The sequence below is a fragment of the Rana temporaria genome, chromosome 5 (genome assembly GCF_905171775.1).
Source record: "Rana temporaria chromosome 5, aRanTem1.1, whole genome shotgun sequence".
NCBI classification, from domain to species: domain Eukaryota; kingdom Metazoa; phylum Chordata; class Amphibia; order Anura; family Ranidae; genus Rana; species Rana temporaria.
In genome coordinates, this window is record NC_053493.1 from 236,764,927 (window position 1) to 236,780,649 (window position 15,723).

The 15,723-nt window shown below is 45.8% G+C and overlaps 1 protein-coding gene across 3 annotated transcripts in view; it reads right to left on the reverse strand.

Moving 5' to 3' along the window:
• Positions 1 to 308: 308 nt before the first annotated feature.
• Positions 309 to 15,723, reverse strand: part of VPS4B (vacuolar protein sorting 4 homolog B) — a 44,657-nt gene continuing 29,242 nt past the window's right edge. The window contains exons 9-12 of one of the 3 annotated variants that reach the window (XM_040353610.1): positions 8,877 to 9,096; positions 5,582 to 5,722; positions 1,868 to 1,992; positions 309 to 569 (exon numbers count right to left, since the gene is read on the reverse strand). In XM_040353610.1, coding sequence (XP_040209544.1) covers positions 1,891 to 1,992; positions 5,582 to 5,722; positions 8,877 to 9,096 — 463 coding nt within the window. In that variant the 3' untranslated portion in view covers positions 309 to 569; positions 1,868 to 1,890. Of the gene's footprint in view, positions 570 to 615; positions 1,993 to 5,581; positions 5,723 to 8,876; positions 9,097 to 15,723 lie in introns of those variants that run through there. The other 2 variants (XM_040353609.1, XM_040353608.1) reach the window with 2 other exon arrangements.

The window sequence follows — 15,723 nt, forward strand, 5'->3', positions numbered from 1 at the left end:
CCCACATGCCTGGACTGGCACCCGGCTCAGTCCCTCAGCAAGCCACTGAGAGGCTGAGCTGGCCACTACCGCACCCTCCACAGCCCAGCACTCCAGCGACGCTGGAGGGGCAGATCAGACAGTGGTGAATGTCAGTCCCCAGCTCCCTGCTAAGGGAGCTCTGAGAACCGAGCTCGGTTCTTAGCCTTAGAGTCGGCAGAAGATCGATGCTGCATCCACCTATGTAAATAGGATTCCAAAATAAAAAATATTCCCATACAGCTCTTTTGAAGTTTTAAAACAAGGGACTCGCATGACAGCCAGGCAACTAGCATTTAATATAAGCAGACATAGCCACCATATTTAATTTTAACATGCTTCCTTTAAAATGATGAACACTGCAATCTTGTCTGTTACTATGGGCTATAGAAAATATCAGTTTTAAATCTGCAATGTACAATGTAGTCCAATACAATAAAAAGGAACTGTAAGTAACCAACATCTTTGCAATTTTCGGACCATTCTAAATTGATGAAAGGCAAAATTTGCCAGATGCTTCTAGTGCACCTCCACACATCTGATTTTTCCATCTATCAGAACAAAATATTAAAAAGAAAAGAAAAATATAAGATCACATTTTACTTGTAGTGAATAGAAGTTTATTGAAGTAAACAGATGATTTAACAGTTCTATGATTTCACACATACAGTACATAAGCCCAAAACCAAACCATTGACAAGAATGTCATTAGGAATAACTGCAGAAATGGAAAAATCCATAAACAGCGAGCTTGATGGAATTACTACATACATATGGCTAAAACAATCTAGCCCCATGGATTGTACTGACTTCTAAACAAAAACTAAATCTAAACAGCCTACCTTACAAGGCACTACTTGGGTCAAACCTGTAAAGGTTGTAGCAAAATACATTCAGCTATACTCCGAGGTCACAGATATACAGTATGTATTTTTGCTCTCATTTAACCAAGGCATCTGTGAAGAAAGGGAAATTTTTGTTCCCAGGACATTAGAATCCTCTGGGCTGTAACAGGATTGCGACTGTTTTGTTATTAAAGTCTGAAATTTGGACTTGGAAGATAAAGTACATGCTTGCAATAAATTCCTTTTAGTCCTGCTGTAATAATTTGGCATGCGATTGACAAATCTATGCACCTGGAAATGTAAAAAAATAGATATATACAGAATATGTTGCATAATAATCTAAACAGTTACATTTTTCTAGAACAAAACAAAAAATGAAGAAGGAAAAAATAAAATAAAAATAATAACACACCACCACATAAAAAAGGTGTACATCCGTATTATCTTATACTTTTGCTGAAAACGAAAACTGAAAAAAGGGAAAAAGTTACATTAATCCTGTAGGCTTTAGAAATATTTTATTAAAACTAGTTTTTAATTGAATAATTTTACCTAGTGTCCTTCAGTGGTGGGCTAAAGGACTGATTGCACATATTTATGAATTGCCTGACTTTATTTCAAAGCAAAACTTTCTTCTTTATGAACATACATTTTAGAAGTGCTAATAATTTGAACTCATGGTCAAGCAATAAAGTTCTTGTATCATTTTACACATACTAGTACAAATAATATGGCCTTGGATGCTTGCTCAGTGGTCCCACAGGCTTCTTCTTGACGCATAGTAGTGTCTATGTTGATCTCTAAGCCATTACAGGATTTTTTTTTTTTTTTTTAATACAGACTTTACAGCAGATTCTGGTATATTATACAGCTCAGAAAGTTATTGGTAGGATTGAAAATCACGTCCACGCGACTTGAAGAATCAGTTTTACAGGCAAATATTTGGTATGCCATATATATTGTTGCAAGAAAATATAAGGAAAAAAAAGGCTTCAAAAAATGACCTTGTTTCTGTTTGCATGCCCATTTATCCTTCTTGTCCAAAGTCTTCTGTGAATTTCTTTAATTTCTCCAGATCCTGATCGTTCACAGTAGGCTTGGTGCTAGCCAATGATCTATGCATATCAGGCTGAAATGGAAAGAATTTTACAGTTAATTTGTAGACCACTCACCAAAGGGTCACTTTTACAAAAATTACCTGTATAATACATTTTTATCTACTTACCTTTCCAGTGGCTTGCATATTGAAATGCCACCGTCTCCCTGATCTCCAGCAGCTGCAAGTATTCTAAGGCCCCATACACACGATAGAATCCATCCGCTGAAAAATTCCAGCGAATGGGTTTCAGCGGATAGATCCTATGGTGTGTACACTCCAGCGGATCTGTTTCCGCGGATATTTATCCCCTGGGATGGATTTCCAGCAGATAAATATTTGATGACATGCTATCAAATCTATCCGCTGGAATCCATCCCAACGGATGGATCCGCTGGTCTGTATAGACTCACTGGATCCATCCGTCCGAAGGGATCCCCTGCATGCGTCGTAATGATTCGACGCATGCGTGGAATTCCTTATATGACAGCGTCGCGCACGTCGCCGCGTCATAATCGCGGCGACGGCGGGACATGTCATCGCCAGAGGAATTCGGCGCGGATTTCAATGCGATGGTGAGTACACTCCATCGCATGGAAATCCGCGGAAACGGTCCGCTGGACCGTATTCGCGGATAAATCCTCTCGTGTGTATGGGGCCTTACACTTGCTTTGCTTTCTGAAGCGTGTTACCCGAAGGCGGTTCACTCTTCAGAGAGGATTGGACAGGCAGTGAGGCATTGTATTGCCGCGTTGTGTGGGGAAGTTGCAGCGTGGCACCAGCTGAGCGCAACAGAGGGTAGAATTCCTGTCACGACCATGGCATGTGTACACCCCCGCAGTATAATGGGGATGGTAAAAAAAAAAAAAAAAAGGGCTCAACTACAAAGTCTTACTGCGCCCCAATCACACGTGCTGCTTGTCACTACAGGCCATACAAGCTGGCAGGAGCAACTACAGTGGCCTGAGGACAGATCACGTATTGGACTCTTCTGATGGCAGAATACTTGCAGCAGCTGGGGAATGTTTTTCAATATATAAAATATATGTGTGGGGAAAAAAAAAAAAAAAAACCTTTAACACGGGTGACCTTTTTTGACAGCGGCTTTAACCACTTCCATACCGGGCCTATTCTGGACTCCTTTCCTACATGTAAAAATCTAAAAAAATAATTTTGCTAGAAAATGACTTACTCAACCTCCAAACATACATGAAAAATTCTAAGGAATTAAATGGCGGTCGTTGCAACTTTTTACGTCACACTGTATTTGCGCAGCAATTTTATAAATGTTTTTTTGGGGAAAAAATAAAAAAATTCATGAATTAAAAAAATAAAAAAAATAAAACGTAAAATTAGCTTAATTTTTTTGTATAAATGTCGCGCTTTAAAAAATTTGCACACTTGTGGAATGGCGCCAAACTTTGGTGCTTAAAGCAGAGTTCCACGCAAAAGTGGATCTTGCGCTCATTTGTCCCCCCCCTCCCCCTACGGTGCCACAATTGCCACCTGTTATCACTTCCGGAAGTCCGCGGCCCATGACGTCACCGTGGGGCTCCCTCCTGCTCCCCCTGTCGCCGGGCCAGTAGCAGAGAGGAGGCGACCAATTGGTGCCCCCATGTACAAGCGACCCACCGTCGGTCTCCTCACCCCGACAGGACGTATATCTCAGTGTTTACACACAGAGATCCACGGTCCTGCTTAGTTACTGGGCAATCACGGGTGCCCGGTGGTGGGTGCACGCCCCCTAGTGGCTCGGGAAGGCGAGGACGTCGTATGACGTCCTCCCAGAACGAGAGGCTTTTTGTCCTGTCGTCATTTGACGGTGGGAGGTAGCGTAGTGGTTAAAGCAGTTTATGTTTAGAGTTTACATACACTTTCACATTTTATGTAATCCCAGTGAATTACATAATGCACCCAGTTGTACCTTCTGTGGTCAAGTGAGTTACACCCATCAGGATATTATTCCTGACGCTTCTGCAAGTTGCTAATGAATATTCTTATTGAATATTGAATAATTCTAGTGTTAAAATTCATGTTTAATCTTACATGGCTAATATTTCATACCTTTATTCCATACTGCACATTTCTAGGAAACACAGACAACTTGTCGTCAAGAGCCAGTTCTTAAGAACATACAGTAGCTCACAAAAGTGAGTACACCCCTCACATTTTTGTAAATAATTTGATATCTTGTCATGTGACAACACTAAAGAAATGACACTTAGCTACAATGTAAAGTAGTGAGTGTACAACTTGTATAACAGGGTAAATGTTCTGTCCCCTCAAAATAACTCAACACACAGCCATGTGAGTGAGTACACCCCTAAGTGAAAATTTCCAAATTGGGGTCAAAGTGTCAATATTTTGTGTAGCTGCCATTATTTTCCAGCACTGCCTTAACCTGCTTGGGCATGGAGTTCACCAGAGCTTCACAGATTGCCACTGGAGTCCTCTTCCACTCCTCCATGATCACATCACAGAGCTGGTGGAGTTTAGAGACCTTGCGCTCCTCCACATTCCGTTTGAGGATGCCCCACAGATGCTCAAGAGGGGTTTAGGTCTGGAGACATGCTTGGTCAGTCCATCACCTTTACCCTCAGCTTCTTTAGCAAGGCAGTGGTCGTCTTGGAGGTGTGTTTGTGGTCGTTATGTTGGAATACTGCTCTGCAGCCCAGTCTTCGAAAGGGAGGAGATTATGCTCTGATGGTTCCCTCAATGAACTGTTGCTCCCCAGTGCTGGCAGCACCCATGCAGCCCCAGACCGTGACATGCCCACCACCATGCTTGGCGGTAGGCAAGACACACTTGTCTTTGTACTCCTCACCTAGTTGTCGCCACACGCTTGACATCTGAACCAAATAAGTTTATCTTGGTCTCAGACTACAGGACATGGTTCCAGTAATCATGTCCTTAGTCTGCCATTTAAAGTGGCCAGTAGAAGGAGCTGCGAGTTCCGAGCGCGAAGCCTCCCATTCACAGAGACAGTCCTGACCCCTTCCTCCCGCCCCGTGCTGGTGACGTCATTTTCGCTTCCGCGGTTTAAAGCTAGTCAGCGTGGAGCCGACCATTTCCTGGGTCTCCTGAAAACACAGATGTTCAGCATAATGCCATACCAGACCCTTTCATAGCAAATTGGCACTGTTATAAAGCTGTACACTCACTACTTTACATTGTAGCAAAGTGAAATTTCTTCAGTGTTGTCACATGAAAATATATAATAAAATATTTACAAAAATGTAAGGGGTGTACTCACTTTTGTGAGATCTTGCTCAGAATGTCATCTGTACAGTAACACCAATTCTGATGCACTGCATTGTATTTTCTAGATGACCATAATCAGCTTGACGGACTTAACATAGTGAAGTCACTGCTGTAATAATGTAATTGCTGCTTGGAGAATAATGAAACCTTGTGACTCGCATGACTCACTCTGAAGAAATTATAAACAATGACAAGCAGAACATGTCCAAAACAATACTGCAGCATTGAAGTAATATACAAAATAAAAGTAAGAAGTACTCCAACTACAAGGAAACAAAATGGTTTTAGTTCCCCTTAAATTAAAGCAAAAGAACTGAAAATTGTTTGCGGGATTTTTGAATTTGCATAAGCTCTGACTTACTGCGCCTACGATAGGTTCCAATAACTTATCTCCAGGTACATCCACCCATGTCATTTCAACGGCATTCGGATCTCCAGGAGAACAGGGAGTAAGCATATCATCACAGATCTCATTTGGACTCAGAGGAGATTTCGCTCGTACCTAGAAAATCAACACACTTCGGTTACTGTTCTGGCATCTTATTCAATTGAGCAAATAAAGTAATATTATACAAACAACTAAAAGACAAGTAATGCTTTACTATCCATTGTATTTAATTTACAAACTTTAGGATTATTGAAATAAAACTAAAAAGATTTATTGCACAGGGAAAAAAAGCAATACATTTTGTTGGATTCCTGCAGATTTTGTAAGTTTGCCCACTTTCAAAGAAATGAAGGGTTTATGATTTTTTTTTATCATAGGTATAATTTTAAAATGGAGAGTTGCAGTTCAGCGAGTAAAATAAGTATTTGATGCCCAAGCAAAACATGACTTATGCCGCGTACACATGGTCGTTTTTTGTGATGAAAAAACGTGTGTGGGGAAAACTTCATTTTATGTCTTCTGAAAAACGACAAAAAAAAAAATTCGAACATGCTTCAATTTTTTATGTTGTTTTTCAAAATGTCATTTTTTGTGTCATTTAAAATGATAGTGTGTGGGTAAAACGACGTTTAAAACAACGTTTTTAAACCCGCGCATGCTCAGAAGCAAGTTATGACACAAGCTTGAATGGAACAGAGTGCCGTCGTACGTGCTGAACGTAACCGCGCTTTGCTAGAGCATTTTGAAAAAACGATGGTGTGTAGGCAACGTTGTTTTTTAAAATGAAGTTTGAAAAACGTTTTGTTTCATGATAAAAACGTTGTTTTATTTCATCACAAAAAACAACCGTGTGTACGCGGCATTAGTATTTGGTGGAGAGACCCTTGTTGGCAAGCACAGAGGTAAGGAGGTTTCTTGTAGTTAGTTACCAGGTTTACACACATCTCAGGGGGGATTCTGGTCCACTCTTCACAGATCTTCTTTAAATCCTTAAGGTTTTCGCTTAGCAACTCGAAGTTCCAGCTCCTTCCTTACATTTTTTTATAGGATTAAGATCTGGAGACTGGCTAGGTCACTCCATGACCTTAATGTGCTTCTTGAGCCACTCCTTTGTTGCCTTGGCAGTATGCTTTGGGTCATGGTCATGCTGGAAGACCCATCTTCAGTGTTCTGGCTGAGAGAAAAAAGGTTCTTATCCAAGATTTTACAATACATGGCCCCCTCCATCGGCACCTTAATGTGGCAAAGTCTGTGGCCTGTACCTTTAGCAGAGAAACCCCCAAAGCATAAATGTTTCCACTAGGGTTGTCCAGATACCGATACCAGTATCGGTATCGGTACCGATACCGAGTATTTGCGGGAGTACTCGTACTCGTGCAAATACCCCCGATACCTAAATAGAATACTTAGCCCCCCCCCCCCCGCCGCTGCCGCCCCATCGAAAGCCGCCGCATCGCCGAATCGAAAGCCGTCGCATGGGTTAAACGCCGTGCGGGAACATCACAGCTTTCATTTGAATAGCTGTAGTGTTCCCGCACGTATAGACACTCCCCCTTGCTCGGGATTGGATGGGTGATCGTGATCTGTCCAATCCCGAGCAAGGGGGAGTGTCTATACACGCGGGCAAAACAGCTATTCAAATGAATGCTGTGATTTTCTCCATGCGGCGGCTTTCGGCGGCAAAGGTATGGAGGGACATGGCTGGAGGGACATGGCTGCATATGTGAGGGACATGGCTAGAGGGACATTGCTGCATATGTGAGGGACATGGCTGCATTTGGGGACACATTTAAAAAAAGTATCGGTATTCGGTATCGGCGACTACTTGAAAAAAAGTATCGGTACTTGTACTCGGTCCTAAAAAAGTGGTATCGGGACAACCCTAGTTTCCACCTTCATGCTTGATTGTAGAGATGGGGTTCTTAGGGTCAAAATCAGCAATTTTCTTCCTCCAAACACGGCGAGTCGAGTTAATGCCAAAGAGATCAATTTTGGTCTCATCTCACCACAGCACTTTCTCCCAATCCTTCTCTGAATCATTTAGATATTCATTGGCAAGCCTGTACATGTGCCTTCTTGAGGCGGACATTGTGGGTGCTGCAGGATTTCAATCCCTTGTGGCGTATTGTGTTACCAGTGGTTTGTTTGGCGACTGTGGTCCCAACTGCCTTGAGATTTACAAGCTCCTCCCGTGTAGTTCTGAGCCAATTCCTAACTTTTCTCATGATCATCCCTACACCATGAGGTGAAATCTCGCACGGAGCTCCAGACCGAGGGGGATTGGTTATTTTGCATTTCTTTCATTTGCGAATAAATCTCTGCAACAGTTGTCTCCTTCTCATCAAGCTTCTTGCTGATGGTCTTGTAGCCCATTCCAGCCTTGTGCAGATCTACAATCTTGTCCCGATGTCCTTTGACAGCTCTTTGGTATTGCCCATGATCAGTTTGAATGAAAGAAAGATTCTGTGATCGGGTTTCTTTTATACACATGAGTTGTCGCTAGAAGCACCTTCTTAAATTGACAGCACTAATCGTGTGCCACATAAGCACATACTGTAGCCAGTCTGTGGGAGCCAGAATTACTGTTGGTTGGCAAGGGATCAAATACTTATTTTACTCACTGAACGGCAATTCAATTTATAACATTTGTATCATGTGTTTTGTCTGGATTTCTGGTTGATGATCTCTATAATTTAAAATAAACCTATAGTAGAATTTACAGACCCTTAATTTCTTTGCAAGTGCACAAACCTAAAAAATCTGCAGGGGATCAAATACTTTTTTTCCCCCACTGTAGGTGTCCTTCAATGTAATAAATATGTATAAAACAAGCAAGACTGTTTTGTTGTAAACACTGTACCAAATATCTGTAGGCAGCAAAGGTTAAGCTGGTATAAAACCCATCCACACATTTAATTACGAGAAATGGGCCTAAAAAGAATAAAATATCTGTACCCAGTACAGAAGACATTTTATAAAGCTGTCTGCACAGTTCAGTCACCTTGCCAAATCTCAGTTGTACATACGCCAACTATTTCACTGTTAAACACTAAAATCGTGTGCAACCAGTGTAGGGTTACCATTTAAGACACGGGTATTACATATGATAAAATCGATTTTGAGGTGAACTACAAAAGTGTATATTTCTATAGAAAAATTAGTTAAGCTGTCACCCCCTTATGTCTTCAGGCTGAACTACTACAGATATGTAAATACAACCTACAAAAGGAATAATCAGCACTTAGCAAAGTGGGAAATGGTAAAGTACCTTTTTAAAGTGCGTTGCAGACTGAACTTTCCTGACAGGCTGCATTAAGGCGTCTCGCACAATTACGCTGATATCAGCACCAGAGTAACCATTTGTTTTATTCCCCAGGTCTCGAAAATCTGCATCTGTGAGGTTGTGAGCTGTAGTTCCAAGATGAAGTTTAAACATATCTGTTCGGGCGTGTGCTTCTGGAAGAGGAATGTAAATTCGCTTTTCAAATCTGAAAAAATAAGATTAAAACTTGTGACTAAATGCTGTGCAGCACGTGACCAACACAGAAGAATTGACAAAATGTTAAGAAAATGTTAAGAAAACAAAAACAAAAAAAAACATAAGATGCAAACATGAAGTTTCAGATTATACAATGAATATACAACATAATGGCATTTGCATCACAAAGCAACACTAGCTGTATGTAAATGCAGATCAAACATTTCTGAATGTTAAATAGAAGGATTTTCTTGATTGCTTGTGAAGAGGAAGGTGTCAGGATAAATATACTGGTGAAACTCTAAAAAGTGGAGTGGACTGAGGCTGGAGTCAGTGCATCAAGAGCCACCAAAATATTATATATATATATATATATATATATATATATATATATATATATATATATATATATATATATATATATATATATATATATATATATATAGTAAAAAAAAAAAGGATTTTTGTACTCACCGTAAAATCCATTTCTCTGAGTTCATAGACGGACACAGCCTTCATTGACCTTAGGGTTATGCTTCTTCCTACCAGGAGATTTAGGCAGAATTCTACAGCACTTAAGGTGTTAAAAACTTTCCTTCATGCTGCTCCTCCCAGGGGGCGTGGCTCCCCCAGGCATAACCCACACCCTGCTTTAGCAGCCTCAGTTCGTAACAAGCAGTACAAACAAAGGAGGGGTGGGTGCTGTGTCCGTCTATGAACTCAGAGAAATGGATTTTACGGTGAGTACAAAAATCCTTTTTTCTCTTTCGTTCATAGACGGACACAGCCTTCATTGACCTTAGGGACGTCCCCAAGCAGTGTCAAAAAAATTCGAGGGGTGGGAAAAATAACACAGCAAAAACAGGTTACACCCCAAACAAAAACCGGAGTTACTCAACGGAGGAACTCCAACCTTAAACTGCCGCCTGTAACACCCTGCGGCCAATGGAGGCATCCGAAGATGCACTCACATCCACCATATAAAACTTTGAAAAAGCGTGGACCGACGACCAGGTCGCAGCCTTACACACCAGTAACACAGAGGCTTGGTGTCGGAAAGCCCAAGAGGCCCCGATCGCCCTGGTCGAATGCGCCATGACCCGAAAGGGGGGCGCCCGCCCTTCAGGGCATAGGCCTGAAGCACAATCCGTCGGATCCACCTGGAAATGGTGGCCGACGAAACTGCCAGGCCCTTACTGGGACCGGACACAGACACGAACAGCGAGTCCGACATCCGGAACGGAGCTGTCGCCGACAAGTAAACTCGAAGGGCCCGAACCACATCCAAAGAATGTAAAGTGGCCTCCTTCGGGTTCTTCGGCTGAGGACACAAGGATGGAAGAACAATGTCCACATCCAAGTGAAAAGCCGAAACGACCTTAGGGAGAAAAACGGCTGCGGCCGCAGCACCACCTCATCCTTACGGATGACCAAGCAGGGAGCCTTGCAAGACAAGGCCACCAGAACAGACAGACACCCGTCTGATCGAGGTAATTGCTACCAGAAATAAAATCACCTTTTGTGACAATAAAACAAAAAACCTCCCGAATGTCCTCAAAGGGAGCATCCCGAAGCACTGAAAGGACTAAATTCAAGTCCCATGGGGGTAATGGAGGGCGCACCGGAGGGGCCACCTGCCAGACCCCGTGACCCAACGCACGCACCCAGGAGTGCTATGCCAAGGGTCGCTGCAAGTAAAAAACAGCCAGAGCAGAAATCTGGCTCCTAACCGTACGTAAGGCGAGAGCCTGAACCACTCCCTGCTGCAAAGACAGCAGAATCCTGTACACAACGCATGTACGAGAGTGCCAGTTCATCTCCCCACACACAGAGAAGTAGGCCTTCCATGTATGAGGAAAAAACCTACGTGAGGTAGACCTCCGTGCAGGCAGCACGGTAGAGACCACCGAGCCCAATAGGCCTCGGTCCTTAAGCCCCTGGCTCTCAACAGCCACGCCGCTAAGGCCGGTGGCTGTGAAACAGGGTGGAAGATTGCACCCTGTAACAGAAAATCAATTCCCAGGGGAAGACGCTAGGGGGCGTCTGCCAGCAGACGCACCTGGTCCGCGTACCAGAAGCGACGCGGCCAATCTGGGGCAATCAGGACCGATAGAATCCCTACAGCTTCTACTCTGCGCAGCAGGCGAGGAAGAAGCTTCCGAGGAGGGAAGGTGTAAAGTAGGCGACAGCGACCCCAAGGAGCCACCAACGCGCCTGACGCGTCCGCCCACGGGTCCTTAAACCTGGCCACGAACCGTGGCACCTACCGATATAGAGACGGAACGCTAGAAGGTCCACGTCCGGAGTGCCCCACTTTCGGCACAGACCCCGAAACACCTGCGGGTGGAGAGACCACTCTCCTTGGCCCAGTGCAGTGCGACTTAGGTAGTCGGCTAGCCAATTCCGTATTCCCGGAATGTACCCGGCCGATAGAGCCGGAACGGACCCTTCAGCCCACCGAAAGGATGCGCGCGACCCCCGTCGCTGCAACAGAACTCCGTGTGCATCCCTGATGATCAACCTACGCCACGGACGTGGTGTTATCGGACAGGATCCTGACCGGTCGGCCCTGTAGATCCAGGGACCACCTGGTAAGGCAAAGCTTGATTGCTCGGAGCTCCAGAACGTTGATCAGTAGGCAGGACTCCACCTGAGTCCAGTGCCCCTGGGCTGACTGGGTGCCCCAAGCGCCCCTCCCCAACCGGAGAGGCTGGCATCCGTCGTGACCACTGTCCAGTGGCCTGCAGAAAAATGACTTTCCGGCCCGAAGCACCGGAAACGCCAGCCACCATACCAGGGGAGACATGATCAGATGACTCAACTGAATCTGGTAATCCAGAGATGACGGAAGCTAGTCCCATCGTGACAGCAGTTCCCTCCGTAGTACCCTGGCGTGGAATTGGGCATACGGAACCGCCTCGAAAGAGGCTACCAACTGACCCAGAACCTTCCTGCAGAATCGCAGAGATGACCGCTTCTGGGTCGGCAACTGCTGCACAGCAGATAGCAGAGTCTGAAGTTTTTCCGCTAGGAGAAAAACACTCCCGCCCCGGAGGAATCCAGGACCAGTCTCAGGTATCCCTGAGACGGAATCAACCCTGATTTCAGGACAATCCAGAAACCAGCCGAACACTCGGAGAGCCTGACACGTGATAGACACGGCTCCACCAATGCAGAGCTCGAAGAAGCTCGTAGGAGAATGTCGTCCAGACATCCCATGATAACAAACCCCCGCTGTCACAGCCGGGCCAGTATCGGTACGAGCACCTTGGCGAAAACCCGCCGAATGGGAAGGACACCATTGAAAATGGTCCCCCCCGACCGCAAAGCACAGAATCTCTGGTGGTTTGAGGATATGCAGGTACACGTTCATGACATCCAAGGATGCCAGAAAAACCTGACAAAACAAAACGAGGGACTTGAGGCCCAGGATCGACCGGGCCCCATCCTCCATGGGGACACAAACAGAATGGAGTAAAACCCCGAGACCGTTCCAACGAGGGAACCGGCACAATCACTCCCCTGACCAGAAGATCCTGGACAGCCCCTGACGGAGTCAACCGGCGAACCGGAGGAGGCCAGAAGCCGGAGGGAAAAAACCTGTTTGGCAGACAAGAGAGAAACTCAATCTTGTACCCCAAGGAAAACACTTCGCAATGCGAAGCCAGTCTCCCACCCGAGACACGGGCGGGAGCAGACCTTCAGGCGGAAGCAGGTATGTCCGCAGACTTGTTAGGCATGCGGTATCCGGTGCGCTGCTACCCCGCAGCGGGGATTCAAGCACCATGTAGACCTACCCCCACCGCACAGGGCGAGCGAAAAAACGCTCGGAGGTAGGCAAGGAGGGTCCTTGCACAGGGCGAGGTCCCTAGCCCTTCCCAAACCGTGGGAACAGCATGCGCTTACCACCTGTGGCATCCTCAATGATGCCAGTCAGGGAAGACCCAAAAGGACCGTTCACCCTTAACGGTGATCACCAAGGCCACCTTAGAGGTCCTTCTTCCAGCTCCTGCAGCAGGAGCTTCGCCCTTTTAGTCGGGGCCTGCCAGGGCCCCGGCCAGAGCCGGCCTCACCGTCGAACCCACCACCGTGAATAGGGAGCGGGCCACGGCCTCCACTCTCCTATCAGCGGGATCCTGAAATGCAGGAGCCCCTTCCACAGGCAATGTGGTGGCCTTGCGCAGTCTGGACACAGGGGGGTCCACTGGCGGAGGAGAGACCTACTTTTTTTTTTTTTTTTTTAAAGCCCCCCTCAAGGGGGTAACGGGTTGCAAAGTTTTTTGACAAACTTTTTGCGATGCATTCCATTCCTTGTATAACATATAGTCCAAATAAGGAACACAAGGAAACACTTCAGCGATGCGTGGTAGTCTGCTGGTACTGACACGGAGGTGTCTCCGCCACATCCTCAATTTTTAGAGCCTCACGCACCGCAGAAACAAGAGCTCCAACAAATTCTTGCCAGCAACTGACTGCAGCAGAGTCATCCTCACTATCCATAAGGGTTAAAACCCGCAGCCTCTGACATAACAGAACCAGAAAAAAACAGCGATTCTGTGTCATCCCCAGAAGCAGGCTTCAGGGAGGGGGCGCTTTTTTACCCCCCATCCGGGCACTAGCTGCTTCAAACCTGGCAAGAAACCCAGGACAGCCAACATAACAGATGTGGCAGGGGGAGGGGCATTAAGGGTTAACTCAGGCATAGCTTGAGTTCCATAGTGTCAGCGCTGAGTCACCCACCCTGCAAGGCAGGACAAAAAAACCCACTGGTCACCTCCTTGCTGCTATTGCAGAGCATGGGGGCCCCCGGTATTCACCACCCCACCCAGCTGCAGAGGGAGCTGAAAAACCTCAGGTGTGCTCTGATGTGCTGACTGTGATGTGTATTCACCTCATGGAAGATTCACAGCACTAAAACTGTAACAGCACTAAAACTGACCAGAGGCTGTGTCTCAGGGAAGAATCACATCGTTACCAAGGAGATTTCCAAGATGGCCACCATCTGAGGTAAAAATTACCTCATAGAACACAGCAGCACTGACTGCTTTGTCTGTTACCTCAGAAAAGAATCACAGTGTTACCAAGGAGATTTCCAAGATGGCCACCATCTGAGGTAAAAATTACCTCATAGAACACAGCAGCACTGACTGCTTTGTTACCTCAGAAAAGAATCACAGCGTTACCAAGGAGATTTCCAAGACGGCCGCTGTCTGAGGTAAAAATTACCTCATAGAACACAGCAGCACTGACTGCTTTGTCTGTTACCTCAGAAAAGAATCACAGCGTTACCAAGGAGATTTCCAAGACGGCCGCTGTCTGAGGTAAAAATTACCTCATAGAACACAGCAGCACACAGCAGCACCCCCCAGAGTAACAACACAGTCCCCCTAACAACACACGGGCCCCGGTGGTAACAAAGAAACCCAGGAGGCCCCCCTTCACAGCCACTACCCAGTCAGGGGAAGGAGGGAGAGGAAGGGAAGAGAGGAAAGCAGGGCGGACCCTCAGTCGACCTCCCCAGGGAAACCACCAGCCAGACCACTTACCTGAGTAAGGGGCCACTACTTACCTGTCCTGCGACTACCCGGCTGGAGGTATTCCAGACAGAACCAACGTCCGTAAACGGCATGGCTGTCGGCCAGACACACTGTGACAAAGCCATAGAGACCGGTCATATGTGTGCCCTAGAACCAAAGTTCCCCGGCCGCCCCTGGAGCAATGGGGCCTGTCGTGGACGTCCCAAAGCTGAGCTGAGGGCCGGCACACGCTCGAAGGCCGAACATGGGGGGACTACAAGAGTCGAGGACCCAGCCTGTCACCCAGTCGGCTGTTGATAGAAGAATCGCAGGATTCAAAAATGCAGGAACAAAATAATAAAAAAAGCGAGAAAAATCGCCAGAAAAAAACTCCAGAGTCCAGGAACTCCAGAGATAGCCTTGACCTCCTGTCGTTAGGCAGAAAACAAACTGAGGCTGCTAAAGCAGGGTGTGGGTTATGCCTGGGGGAGCCACGCCCCCTGGGAGGAGCAGCATGAGGGAAAGTTTTTAACACCTTAAGTGCTGTAGAATTCTGCCTAAATCTCCTGGTAGGAAGAAGCATAACCCTAAGGTCAATGAAGGCTGTGTCCGTCTATGAACGAAAGAGAAATATCTATATCAGTGCTTGACAAATATGCTATTTAATCTAGGAGCCAGTTTTTTTTTTTTAAACTAACAAAGCTTTATTTTCAACGACAAATCCCCTTCTCTTATGTAGCCCTGATGTGCATCTTTACAGATGCACGACATAGGGTACTCCCTTCTGCCACAACAACAGTACACGCTCTCTGATTTAAATGCCATGAATAGATTCCCTCCAATTTCTAAGATGCCCAGCACAATGCCATGACAACACAGTAGATGGCACACTTGCATCTGAATCCAGGAGAGATGTTGCCGTGGCACTCCAGCCACTGATGCTCTCTCTCTCAAACTCTCAGATTCAAACGCCACACACGCGATGTGCACCACCTACCCCAGTGCCATGATGCCGAGTTCATCACCATGGCAACAGGGAAGAAAGTGCATGTGCAGTGTTTGAATGTGAGGGCGGAAGTGACTAGTCCCTCAGAGAAATGTCCTAGGGAAGGCCATGGAAT